Raw genomic sequence first — 17346 nt, 5'->3', positions numbered from 1 at the left:
TCTCATAAGCCGTGTTTATAACATAAGTATGTTGTTGGTCATATATAGTCCTTATTCTCCGATAGTCCTGCAGTTAACAAGATTATCAGTTGTCAGAGCATGTATGGACATTTGTAAAGAGACTCTTAATCATCATCCATTCTCTTTAAGTACAGAATGGATATGGATGTTAAGTGTAATGCCGCAGGACTGCATGCGGCCCCGTGGCCACCTAGCTCCTCTGCCCTCCAGGACTGGTGTCGAGAGTGACTTCATTTAAGTAAGGGGGTTTGTAATGTCCCAGTACGGGATGTTACCGTACTGTACTTCTGCCTTGGGACTCTCCTGCAGCAAACCCTATAGTATTTACAGGTTATATGTAGTTATGTATTATAAGTGTAATATACCTTTACATCTCTACCACATGATTGTATTATAAAGACAAAAGGATGTGCTCTGTAGTGTAATATCTTCACAATGTGAACTGTGCTTACCAGATGATGTTGCACTCGTTCCAAGTACAACAATGGATAAAGGTGACAAAGGTGAAGGTCTCTGCAGCTGCTCCAAGCTCACATAACCATGATGGATAAAAAAAATCTCCTCCAAATACCAGCAGGATAAAATCAAGCGCTGAGACCAGGATAAAATACGGGATGTTTAATTACCCACAATGCAACTTCCGCTAAACGCGTTGCATTATGGGTTATTAAACATCCCGTATTTTATCCTGGTCTCAGCGCTTGATTTTATCCTGCTGGTATTTGGAGAATATTTTTATCTAACATGATTGTATTGTTACCCAGAGAAACACAGTGACCAGGTGACCTCCCAAGTGACCTATGGGCTCCTTGCACAGCCCCCTATATAATATGGGAAGGGGCTGTAATCTCTCTTTTCCATGCTCTTGAGTTCCTGGTGAGGTCCAGTGCAGTCAAGTGTTCCAGTGTCTGTGTCCAGCCATTGGAGGCCTCAAGTCTAAATTACTGCAGCCACCAGTCTGTCCTGAGTAAGTCAAGTCATCTAAATTGTCTGTCACCATCTCAAGTCAAGTCATCTATAGTCACCATGGCCTGCATTATAGTCTGTCAAGTCACTGCAAGTCCCAGCAAGCCTACGAGGTCTCCCTGTGTCATTGGCCACCTCTCCGGGATATTGGCTGAACTGCATAGACTGTACCATCTGTCTACCTCAGCCTGGCCTTGGACTCTTTATCGCGCCTGCCTAACCTAGGATTAGCGGTACTACCTTAGGGTCGTTATAAGGCCAAACCACACCCTCGTGTCATGACAAGAACGGGTTAATACCATCTACCCCTGGGGCCATAACATCTGCCCCCTTACACCTCACATCACACCCTGTGACGAACCACATAAACATGTTTGATATCGTCGTCTACGGAATCTTCCAAACTATGAAAATGTTAATGATCCCGCACGGTGAATGGCATAAACGTAAAAAAAAAAAAAAAGCGACAAAAATGACGATTTTTGCTCACATTATATATGAGATGAAAAATGTATCAAAAGTGATCAAAAAGTCCCATCATAACAAAGATAATAGCGATAAAGACTACAGATCACTGCACAAAAAAATGAGCCTCAAACATCCCCGTATATGGGAAAACAAGAAATTTATAGGGGTCAGAAGACGACAATTTTAAACATACTCATTTCTTAAATTTTTTTTCTTTTTTTTCTAAAGTAGTACAATAATAGAAAACTATATACTTTATAACTATACCCAATATTTATATATGTGTATACATATATATGACATGGACAGAGGTGTCAATAGAGAGGGCACTGGGGTCAGAATAGAAAGAACTACACAACTTCCTTACAATTTTTAGCCATTGGCTGTCCATGCTGGGAGTTGTAGATTTTCAGCAGCTGGAGGCACCTTGATTGGGAAACACTGAGCTACGATACAGAGTTCACTGGGAAAGATCAGAAACAACTTAACCAGGTGAGAAGACTAAATGAGATCAGGTCATGCTGAGCAGTAAAAGTCCAAACCAAGGACTAATCTGCCCTCTGCTGGTCATGATCTGCACAACATTTTTGGAAAAGGTTCACGCCACGTTTTTGTCTCCGCTACACTGTATCCCTTACAGCTTAATGCAACAAAATAAATAAAAATAAAAAATATAACTTACCTGTTATTGTCTTTTTTTTCCCTTTAAATAATGAAAGAATGATGTTGTTTTGCAACAGCTGGAGGTCCACTGTTTGGGAAACACTGGTCTTAAATATTTAATAGACTTTTTCAGGATGTTCATTTTTTTCCATGCTATTATTATTAGTGATAATTATAATTTCTGTTATTATTATTATTATTATAATTTTAATGATAATTGTTTTTATTATAATTATTTTAATGATAATTATCATTATTATTATTATTATGATTATTATTATAATTTTTATTATAATTATTATAGATATTATTATTATTATTACAATTATTATTACCTATTATTTCCTGGGTGCTGTATATAAGATAACAGGGTTTAAAATACATAATATAAGGCAAAAGCAAATAGAATACTAATGAATTAAAATAAATAAAGGGAGAGAGGACCCTGCCCGCCAAGGCTCACAATTTACTATCGGAGCTGGTCATCCTCCTTTGGGCCATGCAATTTGCCCTGTTGCCCTGAGCTTTGTTGTATGAACCTTACTGCCCCCGTCCTGCTACCAGCTCTTTGGTCCTCTCTTTACCCTATAATTGTCACGGAATATTGCATTGTTGATCGTATTTGTTGTTTAATGAAAAGAAAGAAAAGCTTTCTGTTCTTCATGGCTTCTATCTATGTTGCTAACAACAATGTGACACTTCCTCATTCTTTTCTTACTTCCTTGTTGGGTTTCCCCATAGACCTCTGTATAAATACAATAGTTCAGATCTCCGGCAGTATTGCAGGACCAGGACGGAGGGACAGCACCTGCAGAGATGGCGTCCTCCTCTATAACACCCCTGCTGCTTTCCCTGGCGGTCTGTCTGTCTGCAGCGGGTGCTGGGAACCCCGGCTTTGTGGTGAGGCTCACCCAGAAAGGCCTGGACTACGGTACGTAATAAGAGAAAAAAATGCCGCCAAAAATGCCTCATTTGCCACAAAAACAACTGTTGAGGACCGGGTTGGGGACTTCTGCTCTATACCACTCATATAAAGATCTGGACTGTTGGTGGCCTTGAGGAATGGATTGGAGACCTCTGTTCTATACCACTCATATAAAGATCTGGACTGTTGGTGGCCTTGAGGACTGGGTTGAGGACCTCTGCTCTATACCACTCATATAAAGATCTGGACTGTTGTTGGTCTTGAGGACGGAGTTGGGGACCTCTGCTCTATACCACTCATATAAAGATCTGGACTGTTGTTGGCCTTGAGGACTGGGTTGGGGACCTCTGCTCTATACCACTCATATAAAGATCTGGACTGTTGGTGGTCTTGAGGACTGTGTTGGGGACCTCTGCTCTATACCACTCATATAAAGATCTAGACTGTTGGTGGTCTTGAGGACTGGGTTGGGGACCTCTGCTCTATACCACTCATATAAAGATCTGGACTGTTGGTGGCCTTGAGGACTGGGTTGGGGACCTCTGCTCTATACCACTCATATAAAGATCTGGACTGTTGGTGACCTTGAGGACTGGGTTGGGGACCTCTGCTCTATACCACTCATATAAAGATCTGGACTGTTGGTGGTCTTGAGGACTGGGTTGGGGACCTCTGCTCTATACCAATCATATAAAGATCTGGACTGTTGGTGGTCCTTGAGGACTGGGTTGGGGACCTCTGCTCTATACCACTCATATAAAGATTTGGACTGTTGGGGGCCTTGAGGATTGGGTTGGGGACCTCTGCTCTATACCACTCATATAAAGATCTGGACTGTTGGTGGTCTTGAGGACTGGGTTGGGGACCTCTGCTCTATACCACTCATATAAAGATCTGGACTGTTGGTGGCCTTGAGGACTGGGTTGGGGACCTCTGATCTATACCACTCATATAAAGATCTGGACTGTTGGTGGTCTTGAGGACTGGGTTGGGGACCTCTGGTCTATATCACTCATATTGGGCAAACTTATTGGGCAGACTAGATGGGCCAAATGGTTCTTATCTGCCGACACATTCTATGTTTCTATATAAAGGTCTGGACTGTTGGTGGCCTTGAGGACTGGGTTGGGGACCTCTGCTCTATACCACTCATATATAGATCGTATCTGCCGACACATTCTATGTTTCTATATAAAGATCTGGACTGTTGGTGGTCCTTGAGGACTGGGTTGGAGACCTCTGCTCCATACCACTCATATAAAGATCTGGACTGTTGGTGTCCTTGAGGACTGGGTTGGGGACCTCTGCTCTATACCACTCATATAAAGATCTGGACTGTTGGTGGCCTTGAGGACTGGGTTGGGGACCTCTGCTTTGTACCACTCATATATAGATCTGGACTGTTGGTGGCCTTGAGGACTGGGTTGGGGACCATTGCTTTAGACAGCAATGGCATTGAAGTTGGTACAGTATCTGCTGTCATAGCTCATTCCTGCTAAGAAACGGTCCATTGGTATAGAACAGGAGACTTAAAATTTTTGGACTGTTGGTGGGTCTTGAGGTTTTGGTTGGGGACCTCTGATCTGAGGGATCACCTTATATCCAGTCTTAAACTTTGCAAGGAGGCGTTGACTGTGCTTCAAGAGGATTGACAGGTTGCAGTCCATAGAATACTCAAGGAGTTAACACTGGAACAGAAAGGGTATTACCAGGAGAGGGATTGAGATGTTACAGACCAGAGTATGAGACAGGAGCATAGTCAGGTTAGATCCATAAGTAGAACAACAAGTACCAGACGAGCAATCCAAGGGGTGAGGCAGAGGTAATATTAGTCCATAGCAGGATGGGTCCCAGAATGAGACCCCATTAGGTAGGCCACAAGGTTTGGCATCAGGTTTGGGCGCAGGTAACCTTAGCAACATAATTCTATTATGCAGCCATAGTAAGAGAACTATAGGTAAAAGTAAGTGGGATTTAAAGGGGTACTCAGCCCCTAGACATCTTATCCCCTATCCAAAGGAGAGGGGGAAAGATGTCTGATCGTGGGGCTCCCTGCTGCACCCAGCATTCATTTAGAGCATTGGAGCCGGAGGCTTGAGACGTCATGGCCACGCCTTCTTAATGCAAGTCTATGGGAGGGGGTGTGATGGAGTCACTCCACCTACCATAGACTTGCATTGAGGGGGCGTGGCTGCGATGTTACAAGCCTCCGCCATGCATCGCCAGTCATCTGGCATGGAGCGAAGTTCGCTCCGTGCACCAGATGTCTGGGGTGCCGCAGCCGAGATCGCAGGGATCCCGCCTCTTTTGTGTAGGGGATAAGATGTCTAGGGGCGGAGTTCCATTTTAAGCTTGAACTGGAGTGAAGGAGGCTGCCTAAAACGAGGACTTGGCTCCCAGAAAGGACTGCCACTGCTTCTGAGAAAACTGAGATGGAATAAAGTCAGGTGTAATATACACAATGGAAAAATAAATGTTAGCAAGTTTTGTTGTTATTATTGCAAATGTTCTTTTTTTCTTTTCATTTTCGATGCAATGCAGTAATAAAAATGGTTGCAAAAAAGGTGCACCAAGCATTTACCTGTGTTCTTCATCTGAAGGCATAAAAAGTAGAATAATAGTAGTGTACATAGCATTACTATTATACTACACTCGGTTTATTGTCTAAGAAACATTTCAGTGGGAAAATCCCTTCATGTGTCCCTCTATAAACTATCCATTGTGAAATAGTAAAACCTTTATTATTGCAAAATGTGAACTTCCTACTAGAAGAGTTTCACAATATAAACTAGGACTGGACAGGAGGTGAAGCCACGCAAAGGGGTAAACTTTAGGGCAGATATTTTTTTTAATGGTGCCAGAAAGTGAAACAGATTTGTAAACTACTTCTATTAAAAAAATCTTAATCCTTCCAGTACTTTTTAGGAGCGTAAACTACAGACAAAATGCTTTTCTTTTTGGATTTCTCTTCTGTCACGACCACAGTGCTCTCTGCTGACCTCTGCTGTCCATTTTGGAACTGTCCAGAGCAGGAGAAAATCCCCATAGCAAACATATGCTGCTCTGGACAGTTCCTAAAATGGACAGCAGAGGTCAGCAGAGAGCACTGTGGTTGTGACAGAAGAGAAATCCAAAAAGAAAAGCATTTCCTCTTTAGTATACAGCCCCTAAAAAGTACTGGAAGGATTAAGATTTTTTAATAAAACTAATTTACAGATCTGTTTAACTTTCTGGCTCCAGTTGATTTAAAAAAAAAAAAAAAAAAAGTTTTCCTCTTTAATGTTTGGTGGTGAGAATATATTCTTTACATTTTGGATCTTATATAGCATAATTTAGATTGATTAGGTATGGCTATGCTTGGTATTCCAGCTCCTTCTATACAAGTATCTGTGTTTTGCAGTGCTACTAGACTCCTTCCTCAGCTGCAAAACCTTTTCTACTGCTGAGGAAGGAGTCCAGGAGCACTGCAAAACCCGTTCAGTTGGAAGCTATATAACAATCACTTCAGGGAAGAGGACCCTATGGTATTGGTAACTCTATATGTGTCTTCTAAGTGTTATTGCTGCAAGACTGCTATATGCCTGATCTAAGGAAGTGGGGAACAGATTTAATAAATCATGATATTACTGGGTAGCATTTCAATTCTAATACATTTTGTGTGTTTGTTCATACAGAACGTGACCACCAAACCGCGCTGCTACATGTGACCCTATAAGCTATTGCACCATTACATCCTGTACATTGGATTTCTTGATTTTGTTTCCTCAGCTCGGCAGGAGGGAATGGGTGTTCTGCAACAGGAACTGGCTAAAATTCATCTTCCAGATTTCACAGGCTATGCACATACCCCTGTGGGTAAAGTCAAATACAGTTTTTATAGGTAAAAAAAAAAATTCTGAATTATACTGTACATGTCCTACAGAAGTGAAAAATACTGTATATATTGGAGTATCCTGTATGCTTACATACAACAGGTGCAATAAGTATTGAACACGTCGCCATTTTTCTCACTTATTGTTTCTTTGAGACAACAGTGCCTGATAATTCCAGGTGAAGCTCTCCACAAGTGTCCTTGGCTCTCGGACAACTCTTCTGATCATTCTTCAGAATTGCTTTTTGAAGGGGTATTCCAGGCAAAAACTTTTTTATATATATCAACTGGCTCCAGAATGTTAAACAGATTTGTAAATTACTTCTATTAAAAAATCTTAATCCTTTCAGTACTTATGAGCTTCTGAAGTTAAGGTTGTTCTTTTTTGTCTAAGTCCTCTCTGATGACACCTGTCTCGGGAAACGCCCAGTTTAGAAGCAAATCCCCATAGCAAACCTCTTCTAAACTGGGTGTTTCCCGAGACAGGTGTCCTCAGAGATTACTTAGACAGAAAAGAACAACCTTAACTTCAGAAGCTCATAAGTACTGAAAGGATTAAGATTTTTTTAATAGAAGTAATTTACAAATCTGTTTAACTTTCTGGAGCCAGTTGATATATATAAAAAAGTTTTTGCCTGGAATACCCCTTTAATTATGGTTGTCTTGGCTTTCCATGCCTTTTTGCACCTTCCTTTCTTCAAGTGTTCACTGTTTCATTTCAAATTATGATACATTGCTTAGTTTCTGACCTTAAAGGAGTACCCCGCTACTATACATCTTATCCCCTATACAAAGGATAGGGGATAAGATGTCTGATCTTGGGGTCCCGCTGCTGGAGCCCCTTGCGATCTCCCACAGCACTTCATGTTCTAAACAACGCCGGGTTCCTGCGCCAGTGGTCCGTGATGTCACAACCACGCCCCCTCGTCACACCACGCCCCCTCCATTCATGTCTATGGGAGGGGTGTGTCTGTCGGCACGTCCCCTCCCATTGACATGAATGGAGGGGGTGTGGCGTGACATCGCGAAAGGCAGGGACCGTGATGTCACGATCATGGCCTCCGGCTCCGAGCATTCTGAACAAAATGTTCAGAACACAAGAGCACAGGAGTACCCCTTTAATTGTTTTAGTTCTTCCCTTCTTTCAGTAGCTATAAATTACCTCTCACTATAAAAGAGTCTGAAACATTGCTCCTGTATCGGCCTTGGCATGCATTATTTATTTTTCTTAAAGTTATACAGGAGAACTGAGTTAATAGTTAACCTGGTGTGTTATTCTTTTACAGCATGACTATCCGGAAATTCCAGTTACCCAGCTCCCAGATCAGCCCCATCCCCAATGTTGGATTGAAGCTGTCAATCTCTGGAGCCTATATCGAGATTACTGGAAGATGGCGAGTCAAGAAGACATGGATCTTGTAAGAGATCGAAACATTATAGTTATATTCCTTTTGTTTTTACAATGTCACATCATCATTATTTTCCTTGGAAACAAGCTCTGTATAGGGCCATTACATTGGCCACGTAATGATCATAGAAAACCTATATGGCTGGAAAAAACTTAGATCTGCATCTCTACAGCAGGAACAAGAACTTATCAGTATGGTGGAAGATGGAGATATTCAGACTGACCATGTAAGAGGGTTGGGAAGAGTTCCAGGGACACACAGTATACACTATATGGTCCAACAGGGACAGCTCCATTTTTCACCTACAAGAGCTTAAAGGGGTACTCCGCCCCTAGTGAATTCAAATAGAGAAAACAGACATGGTCGCACATCCACAACATGCACAATGATCTAAGTCTTCTCAGCAACAGTTATTAAACTAACGGGTCCTTAATGTACTTTATGATCATGAAGTCCAAGCCTGCGACCACCACCGCCGCAACACCAGTGCCCACAGGGGGAACGACCCATTGGCAGAGCAGCCGCAATGCCACTCAAACCAGTCCCAAGGCCACGCCTCCCCACAGACAGGGCAATGGACGCCGCACCAGTGGGAACACGTGTAAAAGCTTACTTACCATGTGCTCCCAGTCAGAGACTGGGAGAGTGCCAGAAAGAATGGGGCCCTATGCAGCTTCCTGCCAAATTTATATAGGCCTGGGCAGAGGGGGAGGGTCAGAGTGCTGACCAAGTAAAAACATAAAAAGAGGGTGTATCTAGAACGAGGGCTGCAAGATATAGTAAAATGTCTTTAAAAGACCACCCCTTAGAGAAGACCTCCTACCCCGACCAGATTCTGTGTTACACATTTTCAGTCCACCATATATTTTGCACAGTGGCCATTTTCTTTGAGAAAACCACTTACAAGTACGGTAGACAACTTTTCCAATGCAATTTTGGGTGGTCTGTTACATAACCAGCTCAGAAGGGAGCATTATTTTGCAGCATTAGTCAGCGGCAATTATAAACCTTTGTGTGCAGTAGAACTTCCAAAATGGCGCCATGCCCCCTTCCTCTGCCACTATCCTTTACTAACCCAAGGAACCCTTGAGGACCCTTAAAGGGGTACTCCCTTGCCCCAGCGTTCTGAACATTCTGTTAGGAAGCTTGAAGTGGGCGGCCGTATTTGTGACGTCACCGCCATGCCGCCTCGTGATGTCACACCACGCCCCCTCTATTAGTGTCTATGGACATGACATGAATAGAGGGGGCATGGTATGATGTCACGATGGGGGTGTGGCCGTGACGTCTTGACCGCGGCCGCCCGCTTCAAGATTCCTAACAGGATGTTCAGAATGCTGGGGCACGGGAGTACCCCTTTAACTGTGTGCTAGATGGAACTCTTCATGTAACAAGTAGAAGAATACTGTGGTTAAAGGAAAGGGGAAGATCATATCTGGCGGGTTTCCGGCCACAAATCTCTCTCGGTAAGTGGTTTAGTTCCTTAAAAAGTTCCTTAGAAAGTACTTGCTCATTGACACCCATGTTCTTCTGGCATCTGTGTACCAATCTTATTGAATGTCTAATTTTTTTTTGCCCATTGACTATTTAGGTTATTGTTCTGAAATTATTCTATTTTTTATTTTATTGATAGTTCCACATCAGGCGGCTTCGATCTGAAGGTGCAAGGAATCAGCATATCTGTGGGGCTGAGAGTAGGAAGTGACGAAGCAGGAAGACCCACCATTGGCCTCTCTGACTGCAGCAGCCACATCTCAGATGTCAGTATCCATGTGTCAGGGGCATTAAGGTACAATTAAATTTTTTTTATCATTTCTACGGTATCCAGAGAATATTGTAAGGGTACTGTCCTCGGATCTATACATGTACAGAAGTATATACAGCAGTGTTTCCTGCGAGGGATGTGCAGGGGGCTTGAGCCCCTGCCTTTTAATGTACTTGTCCTATAATGCCCTCACTGATTGGGATCTCTATGGGGTGATGTGAGTCCTATTCAGCTGACATGACTGCCAGATATATTATATATTATGTATATAGGGGCTTAATTAGAAGTGCCCCTTTTTTCTAATTAAGCCCCTGCCCCCCAAAATGTCTATGCACATCCCTGCCCCCCGATGTTGCAAAACTACAACTCCCGGATGGAATTTGGTCACAGTTCCCTTTAGGAAAACTTTGGTAGCAGTTATACTGTCTAAAGTCTCTTGTGCTTCTTGCTTTTTTGATACTAGTGGTGGTGTAAAGCTACAGGAACAGGTACAGTCCAATAAGTTTCAAGTCTAATGTGGAGGGCCTACACAGGTTGGTTGACTGTGGCGCAAAAAAATGCTTGAAGACTTTACTGACGGCTTTGCGGCATGATACCCTACCCCAGGGTGCAAGGTGAAGAACCTTTTGTGATGTGTTTGGCCACGCGGCACTAACTCCTGCTGGGTGCTTACAAAGAGATTAGTGTGTGCAGAAGGGCCCTTGCTCAGCTGGTTTTTCACTGACTGGTAGATTTTTGGGAAAAAAATGCCCTTATAACATGGACTGGATAAGGATAAAATAACAAAGGTTTATTGGTCTCGACAATGCATTTAAAAGGCTTAGCCCTCTTCCTCATGTCCAGAGCTTTCGAAACGCGTTGCCGAATTCCGGACAAGGATAAAATAACAAACATATAATGGATTGCACAATGCGTTTTGAAAGCTCCGGACCCGACGAAGACAGTGGAATCTTCAAAACGCGTTGTCCAAACCAATAAAACTTTATTTTATCCTTGTCCGGAGTTTCGGGTATAGGTTTAGATTTTTTACTTTATGGTCCAAAGCTCCATCTTTGCATGTCCATCTACTTACAAGGCTTGAACTGAAACAGGTTGTGTGCTAGGCCTGAACTTTACCGAATGGTCCTAGCAAGAAATACTCTGACTAGATGTGCACACTTCTTTGACCTAAGCCAGATGAAAGGGGTACTCCACCCTTAGACATCTAATTCCCTATTCAAAGGATAGGGGATAAGATGTCTGATTGTGGGGGTTCCGCCGCTGGGACCCCTGCGATCTCTCCTGCGGCAACGCAGTCATCTGGTGCATGGAGTGAACTTCCCTCCGTGCCTGATGACTAGCGATGAGACGTGACATCACAGTTTGAACCCCCATTGGAACCCCCCACGATCTCTCTGCAGCACCCGGCGGCACCGGAGGCTCATGACGTCACGGTCGCAACCCTCGCGACATCATGGCTACGCCCTTTCAATGTAAGACTATGGGAGGGGGCGTGACGGTCGCCTCGCCCCCTCCCATAGACTTGCATTGAGGGGGTATGACCCTGACGTCACGAGAGTCATGACCGTGATGTCAAAAGCCTTCAGTTGCGCCGGCGGGTGCTGCAGGGAGATCACAGGGGGTGCCAGCAGCGGGACCCTCGCGATCAGACATCTTATGCCCTATCCTTTGCATAGGGGATAAGATGTCTAGGGGTGGAGTGCCCTTTAAAGCTGGACTTTGGGTTCTATCCCCCTGGAGAGAGGGTTGGACTAAGGTTTGCAGAGACTGGTTCTAATACAGGGAAAAATGGTTGAACTATAGAAAGACTCCAACCACAGTGCCTAGCATAGGCTTCTATTAGAAACCTTGTGGGTGAGTAATGCGACCAATGTTCCACCCATCCTTTATACGTGTAATCCAGCAATGGTGGCAGCAAAGAGTGCAAATGTTAACCCTTACACCTCTTTAATACCTCAGTGGATACCAAAATGGCAGGGTGACAATCCGGTAAAGATTTAGGCCTTTGGAAAGGAGTTCCTCAGCCATACGACAATCCTATACTGGGAAAGGTACCGGGACACTGCATAAACTCAGGAGGGGAAATAGATAATATGTTTCTTACACAGCAATAAGGTCTTTCTTGCTCTATTGCAGTTGGATGGTTGATCTCTTCCGCCACAATGTTGAAAATTCATTAAGAAAAGCTATAGAGAATCAGGTTAGTAGAAAATGCTTTTTTTGACATGTTTTTCTCCAGGATTAGAAAAACAGAGCTAATTTCTTCTACGAACAACGCCACCCCTGTCCTCAGGTTGTGTGTGTGGTACTGCAGCTCAGTTCCATTGAAGCAAATGGGGCTAAGTTGTAATACCATAATACCGCTGTTTTTTTTTAAAGAAGAAATTAGCTCTGTTTTTCTAATCCTAGATTTGATGTGGTTCCCAACCCCTTCTTAGTTCAAAACTGGCTACATTATAAACCATTAACAATCCTCTTTCGTATACATCCTCTAGATCAGTGTCTTTTAGCCAGTGTGCCTCCAGCTGTTGCAAAACTGGAACTCACAGCATGCCCGGACAACCTTTGGCTGTTGTAGTTGTAGTTTTGCAACAGCTGGAGGCACACTGGTTGTGAAACACTGCTATAGATACAAAGTTACCTGTTGTCACTATCCAGTAATTTTCTTTATCTTACATCATTTTGTTTGCTTATCCCATCAGATCTGCCCTCTGGTTAGTAATGCTATAACCAGCAAACTGCAACCGGTACTGCAAACTTTACCAGGTAGGCTAACTACTGCAAGCAAAGTTGGTTATAGACATATGTTAAAGCGTTGCCCTGTGTGTGTACTTGAGGAGCAGCACCATTTCTGGCCACTATATAACTTGTATATAGTATTTTTTTTATCAGGGTTATGCTCTGCAGGCTTCATCTGTAAGCAGTTCTCCCCGAGCTGGTAGGTGGAGCTCCCTCCTCACCCCTCCATAGACTTGTATTGTGTGTCTTGCAGACACAGAACAAAGCAGAGCTGATTTTCAGAGAAGAAAGTTTATGCAGCTGGTGGGAGGGGGCTCAGGAGAGTTGAGGCGGTAATTGTAATTAAAGGAATAGACCCTTGAAAAAGCCTCAGAAGATCCTCGAAAAGTAAATGGATAGATGCCCAAAGATGGCGCTCCTGGCTGTTAAGAAAAAATCTATACATACACCCAAAATTCCGGACAAGGATAAAACAGAGCTTTATTGGGTTGGACAACAGGTTTTGAAGGATCCACCTTCTTCTTCAGGTCCTTAGCTTTTGAAATGTGTTGTCCAATTCTGAACAAGGATAATATAACAAAGGTTTGATGGGTTGGACAGGGGTTTTGAAGGCTGCACCCTCTTCGTCAAGTCCGTAGCTTTTGAAATGTGTTGTTCAATTCCAAACAAGGATAAAATAACAAAGGTTTATTGAGTTGGATAACACGTTTTGAAGGCTGCACCCTCCGTCAGGTCTGTAGCATTTGAAATGTGTTGTTCAATTCCAAACAAGGATTAAATAACAAAGATTTTTTGGTTGGACAAGGTGTTCACCTTCGCCTTCTTCAGGGCCATAGCTTTTGAAATGCGTTGTCTACGGTAATTCTGAACAAGGATAATATAATAAAGGTTTGTAGGGTTGGATAACGGGTTTTGAAGGCTTCATCTTCTTAGCCAGGTCCGTAGCTTTTGAAATGTGTTGTTCAATTTCAGACAAGGATAAAATAACAAAGGTTTATTGAGTTGGACAACGCATTTTGAAGGCTTGGCACTCTTCGTCAGGTCCAGAGCTTTTGAAATAAGTTGTCTGATTCCGGACAAGGATAAAGATAAAATAACAAAGGTTAATTGGGTTGGACAATAATTTTCAAAGGCACAGCCCTCTTGGTCAGATTTGAAGCTTTCTAAATGCGAATAAGAATAAGGTTAAAAATCAAAGGTTTGTTTGGTTGGACAACACATTTTAAAGACTCTGGAGCTGATGAAGAGGACAGAGCCGTCAAAATCCATTGTCCAACCCAATATACCTTTGTTATTTTATCCTTATCCTTGTCTAGAATTTTGTCTAGGGGATACGATTTTTTCTGACGGAGTTCTTCTTTAAAGTGTAATATTCAGTATTTCCGTCTGTAATTTCCAGTGAATGTGGCAGTGTGTTAATGAAGTATACACAAAAAAGGTTCAACATACCATACAATGACTTTATTTTTTTTTCAGTGACGGCAAAGATAGACAATGTTGCTGCTATCGACTACTCTCTGACCGGTCCCCCGCCAGTGATAGCAGATTATGTGGATGTTCAGCTGAAGGTGATTAGATGTGTAGGAGCAAAGACAAAAAATAGATAAAAATAAATCCCCTGCCCTAAATGCTAGTGGTAATACCCCCCTACTGTCCCCCAATGCCAAATTTAGGGAGTAAAAAGGAAGAGCATTCTACATGCTGATTGGCTGAAAGGGATTTTCTGAACTATAAAGTTGTCTGTAGAAAAGTGTCACATGATCCCACAGGTAGCCTACAGGAATGTACTGATTTGCACCTAAAAATACATATGGGACTGTAAGGTTATGTTCTCACTATGTTTTGAGCAATTTTTGGGGGACATTGGTCTGCCCCCAAAAAAGCTGTTTTACGCTAAATTAAACTTGATGGTAAAACGTCCCCCTTAGTTACCACACATATACATTTTAAGGCTGTAATTGCTATGGCTGTAAAATAAAACCTATCCCCTATTCACATTACAAGGGATAAGTGTCTGATCGTGAGGGGTCTGACTGCCAGGACTCCAAGCAATCTCAAAAACGGGGCTTGTCTCTTACCTCTGAGCACTCCCGTCCCCACCTTCCGAAACAAACTGGTCTTGACCGTGACTGCTGATCAGGCCACTGTCTGAGGTAGCACACTTCTGTGGCTGGCCTGACAGGTCCCATTGTGGAGATTGCCTGTAGTCTTAGCAGTCGGACCCCCGCGATCAGACACTTATTCCTCATCCTGTGGATATTGAATAGGTTTTATTTCACAGTCGTAACAATTACAGCCTTAAAACTTGTGTGTGCTAACTAAGGGAGACGTTTTAAAGTGGTTCCCGCCCCTATCCAAAGGATAGGGGATAAGATGTCTGGACCCCTGCGATCTCCCTGCTGCCCCTGGCGTTCGTTTAGAGCGTCGGGTGCAGCTCCAGAGGCTTGTGACATCACGGCCACACCCCCTCAATTCAAATCTATGGGAGGGCCGCCACGCCCCCTCCCATAGACTTGAATTGAGGGGGCGTGGCTGTGACATCACGAGCCTCCGCATCGCCAGTCATTCGGCATGGAGCTAAGTTCGCTCCATGCACCGGATGTCTGGGATGCCACAGCCCAGCGGCGGGACACCCACGATCAGACATCTTATCCCCTATCCTTTGGAAAGGGGATAAGATGTCTAGAGGCGGAGTACCCCTTTAATGTCATATCCGTTTTTGAACCCACACGTGAAGATGATTTATACAGTGAAAGTTTACAGCATGTTACAGACCAATCCATTCATCTATGCTACGTGTACAAATATATGAATTTTCATGTGCACTTACTCCTATGCAATCACTCATCATTTGTTATAACTGTTTGTCTTCACAGGGGGAATTTTTCGCACTGTCCCATCATACTCCTCCTCCTTTCTCACCACCAACCCTGGCCTTGCCCGATGACCACAACCTCATGGTTTACTTCGGAGTCTCTGACTATTTGTTTAACACTGCCGGTTTTGTCTATTTCTCGGCTGGAAAGCTTGTCTTTGATGTCACTGACAGCATGGTATGTCATTGTAAACGTACACAGGTGTTGGTTGCCTGGGAGATGTTTGGGGTGAGGAGGGGGCGTGTCCCTCCATTATGGTGGTGGAAGGTGATTGGAGTGTATTAGGAGGGGGTGTGTCCCTCCCTTGGGGAGTTGATTGGTGTGTGCTGGGAGGGAACGTGTCCCTCCCTTGTAGTGGTGGGAGGTGATTGGTGTGTGGTGGGAGGGGGCGTGTCCCTCCCTTGTGGTGGTGGGAGGTGATTGGTGTGTGATGGGAGGGAATGTGTCCCTCCCTTGTGGTGGTAGGAGATGATTGATGTGTAGTGAGAGGGAACGTGTCCCTCCCTTGTGGTGGTGGGAGTTGATTGGTGTGTAGTGGGAGGGGGAGTGTCCCTCCCTTGTGGTGGTGGAAGGTGATAGGTGCCCCTGCTCATGCAGCCTTGTCCATGACTCATCTCTTGTCCATGACCCATGGACAAGCCTGATGCTGCTGCAGGTCTGCTTAGTGCCCCAATAGATATGGGGACCCCTAGTGGTGGGATTTTTAGGGGCCGTTTTCTTTATGATATTCTAAAATTTTCATCAGTAACAACATATAAAACGTTTTTGGATCTGACAGTGTGCACTGACAGTGCTAGACATCTTATCTCCTATCCATAGGATTGGGGATAAGATGTCTGATCACGGGGTCCCAGTAGTCACCCGTCACGTCACAAGGGGGGTGTGGCATGATGTCAAGACCAAAAGCGGCAAGTGTCTATATGGTGATAGTACAAGTATTAGTTCACTAGAACAACATTGGATCTTAAGGTTCTTTATCATTGTTTTAACGTTGTTTGCGTTGCGATTTTGTCCCCACCGTAGATTCCTAAGGATTTCAACGTTCGCCTAAACACTACTTCATTTGGGACACTGATCCCTCAGGTAAGAAACCTTCAAGAAGATCACTTATGTTACCTATATGTGGTAGCCCTTGGGGGGTATAGGGTAGTTGGGGTGTTGCTGTGTTGGAATATGAGGGGTTAATTTAACCCTTGTCACTCGTGACGCCAGGTTGAGGGTTAATACGCTGATGTAGTTGTAGGCCTATCGCCACCCTTCCCAGAAACGATAGGTGCGTGCAGAAATAAACGATTGTCCACGGCAGTGCTGAACTTGAACTTGCATGAACTTTACTGATGAATTGCGGTACATTCAGTAACGGTAACAGTCTTAGTAACAGAGTCTATTATCAGCGCAGCAGTGACTGAGAGATGCTTAGGACCGATAAGTTATCCTGAGATTAGTAGAATTAGGTTTTGCAGAGATCCGCTGGATTTAGGGGTCTGTTTAGGTCCAGTGATCAGTAATAGGGAATTGAAGTAACTCACAGTTTTGGAATGATGGCCGTTGCCGCAAGGCTTTGGCCTAGTGGTTGCCGATGATAGCTGCGCAGATCCGTCCTCATCAGCAGCCCACGAGGATTAATGGCCGCCGCTCCCTTA

At 43.8% G+C, this 17346-nt stretch overlaps 1 protein-coding gene across 4 annotated transcripts in view; it reads left to right on the top strand.

Moving 5' to 3' along the window:
• The window catches only part of LOC130297697 (bactericidal permeability-increasing protein-like), a 146618-nt gene that overhangs the window by 103679 nt on the left and 25593 nt on the right, over positions 1 to 17346 (top strand). For all 4 annotated transcript variants that reach the window (XM_056550455.1, XM_056550459.1, XM_056550457.1 and 1 more), the window contains 9 exons: positions 2860 to 3049; positions 6812 to 6923; positions 8201 to 8332; positions 9957 to 10112; positions 12225 to 12288; positions 12791 to 12854; positions 14304 to 14395; positions 15704 to 15880; positions 16727 to 16786. In XM_056550455.1, coding sequence (XP_056406430.1) covers positions 2935 to 3049; positions 6812 to 6923; positions 8201 to 8332; positions 9957 to 10112; positions 12225 to 12288; positions 12791 to 12854; positions 14304 to 14395; positions 15704 to 15880; positions 16727 to 16786 — 972 coding nt within the window. In that variant the 5' untranslated portion in view covers positions 2860 to 2934. The remainder of the gene's footprint in view (positions 1 to 2859; positions 3050 to 6811; positions 6924 to 8200; positions 8333 to 9956; positions 10113 to 12224; positions 12289 to 12790; positions 12855 to 14303; positions 14396 to 15703; positions 15881 to 16726; positions 16787 to 17346) is intronic.

This window comes from Hyla sarda, chromosome 13 (assembly GCF_029499605.1).
Source record: "Hyla sarda isolate aHylSar1 chromosome 13, aHylSar1.hap1, whole genome shotgun sequence".
NCBI classification, from domain to species: domain Eukaryota; kingdom Metazoa; phylum Chordata; class Amphibia; order Anura; family Hylidae; genus Hyla; species Hyla sarda.
Note: the sequence above shows the minus strand (reverse complement) of the source record. Positions and strands in the feature narration are given on the sequence as shown.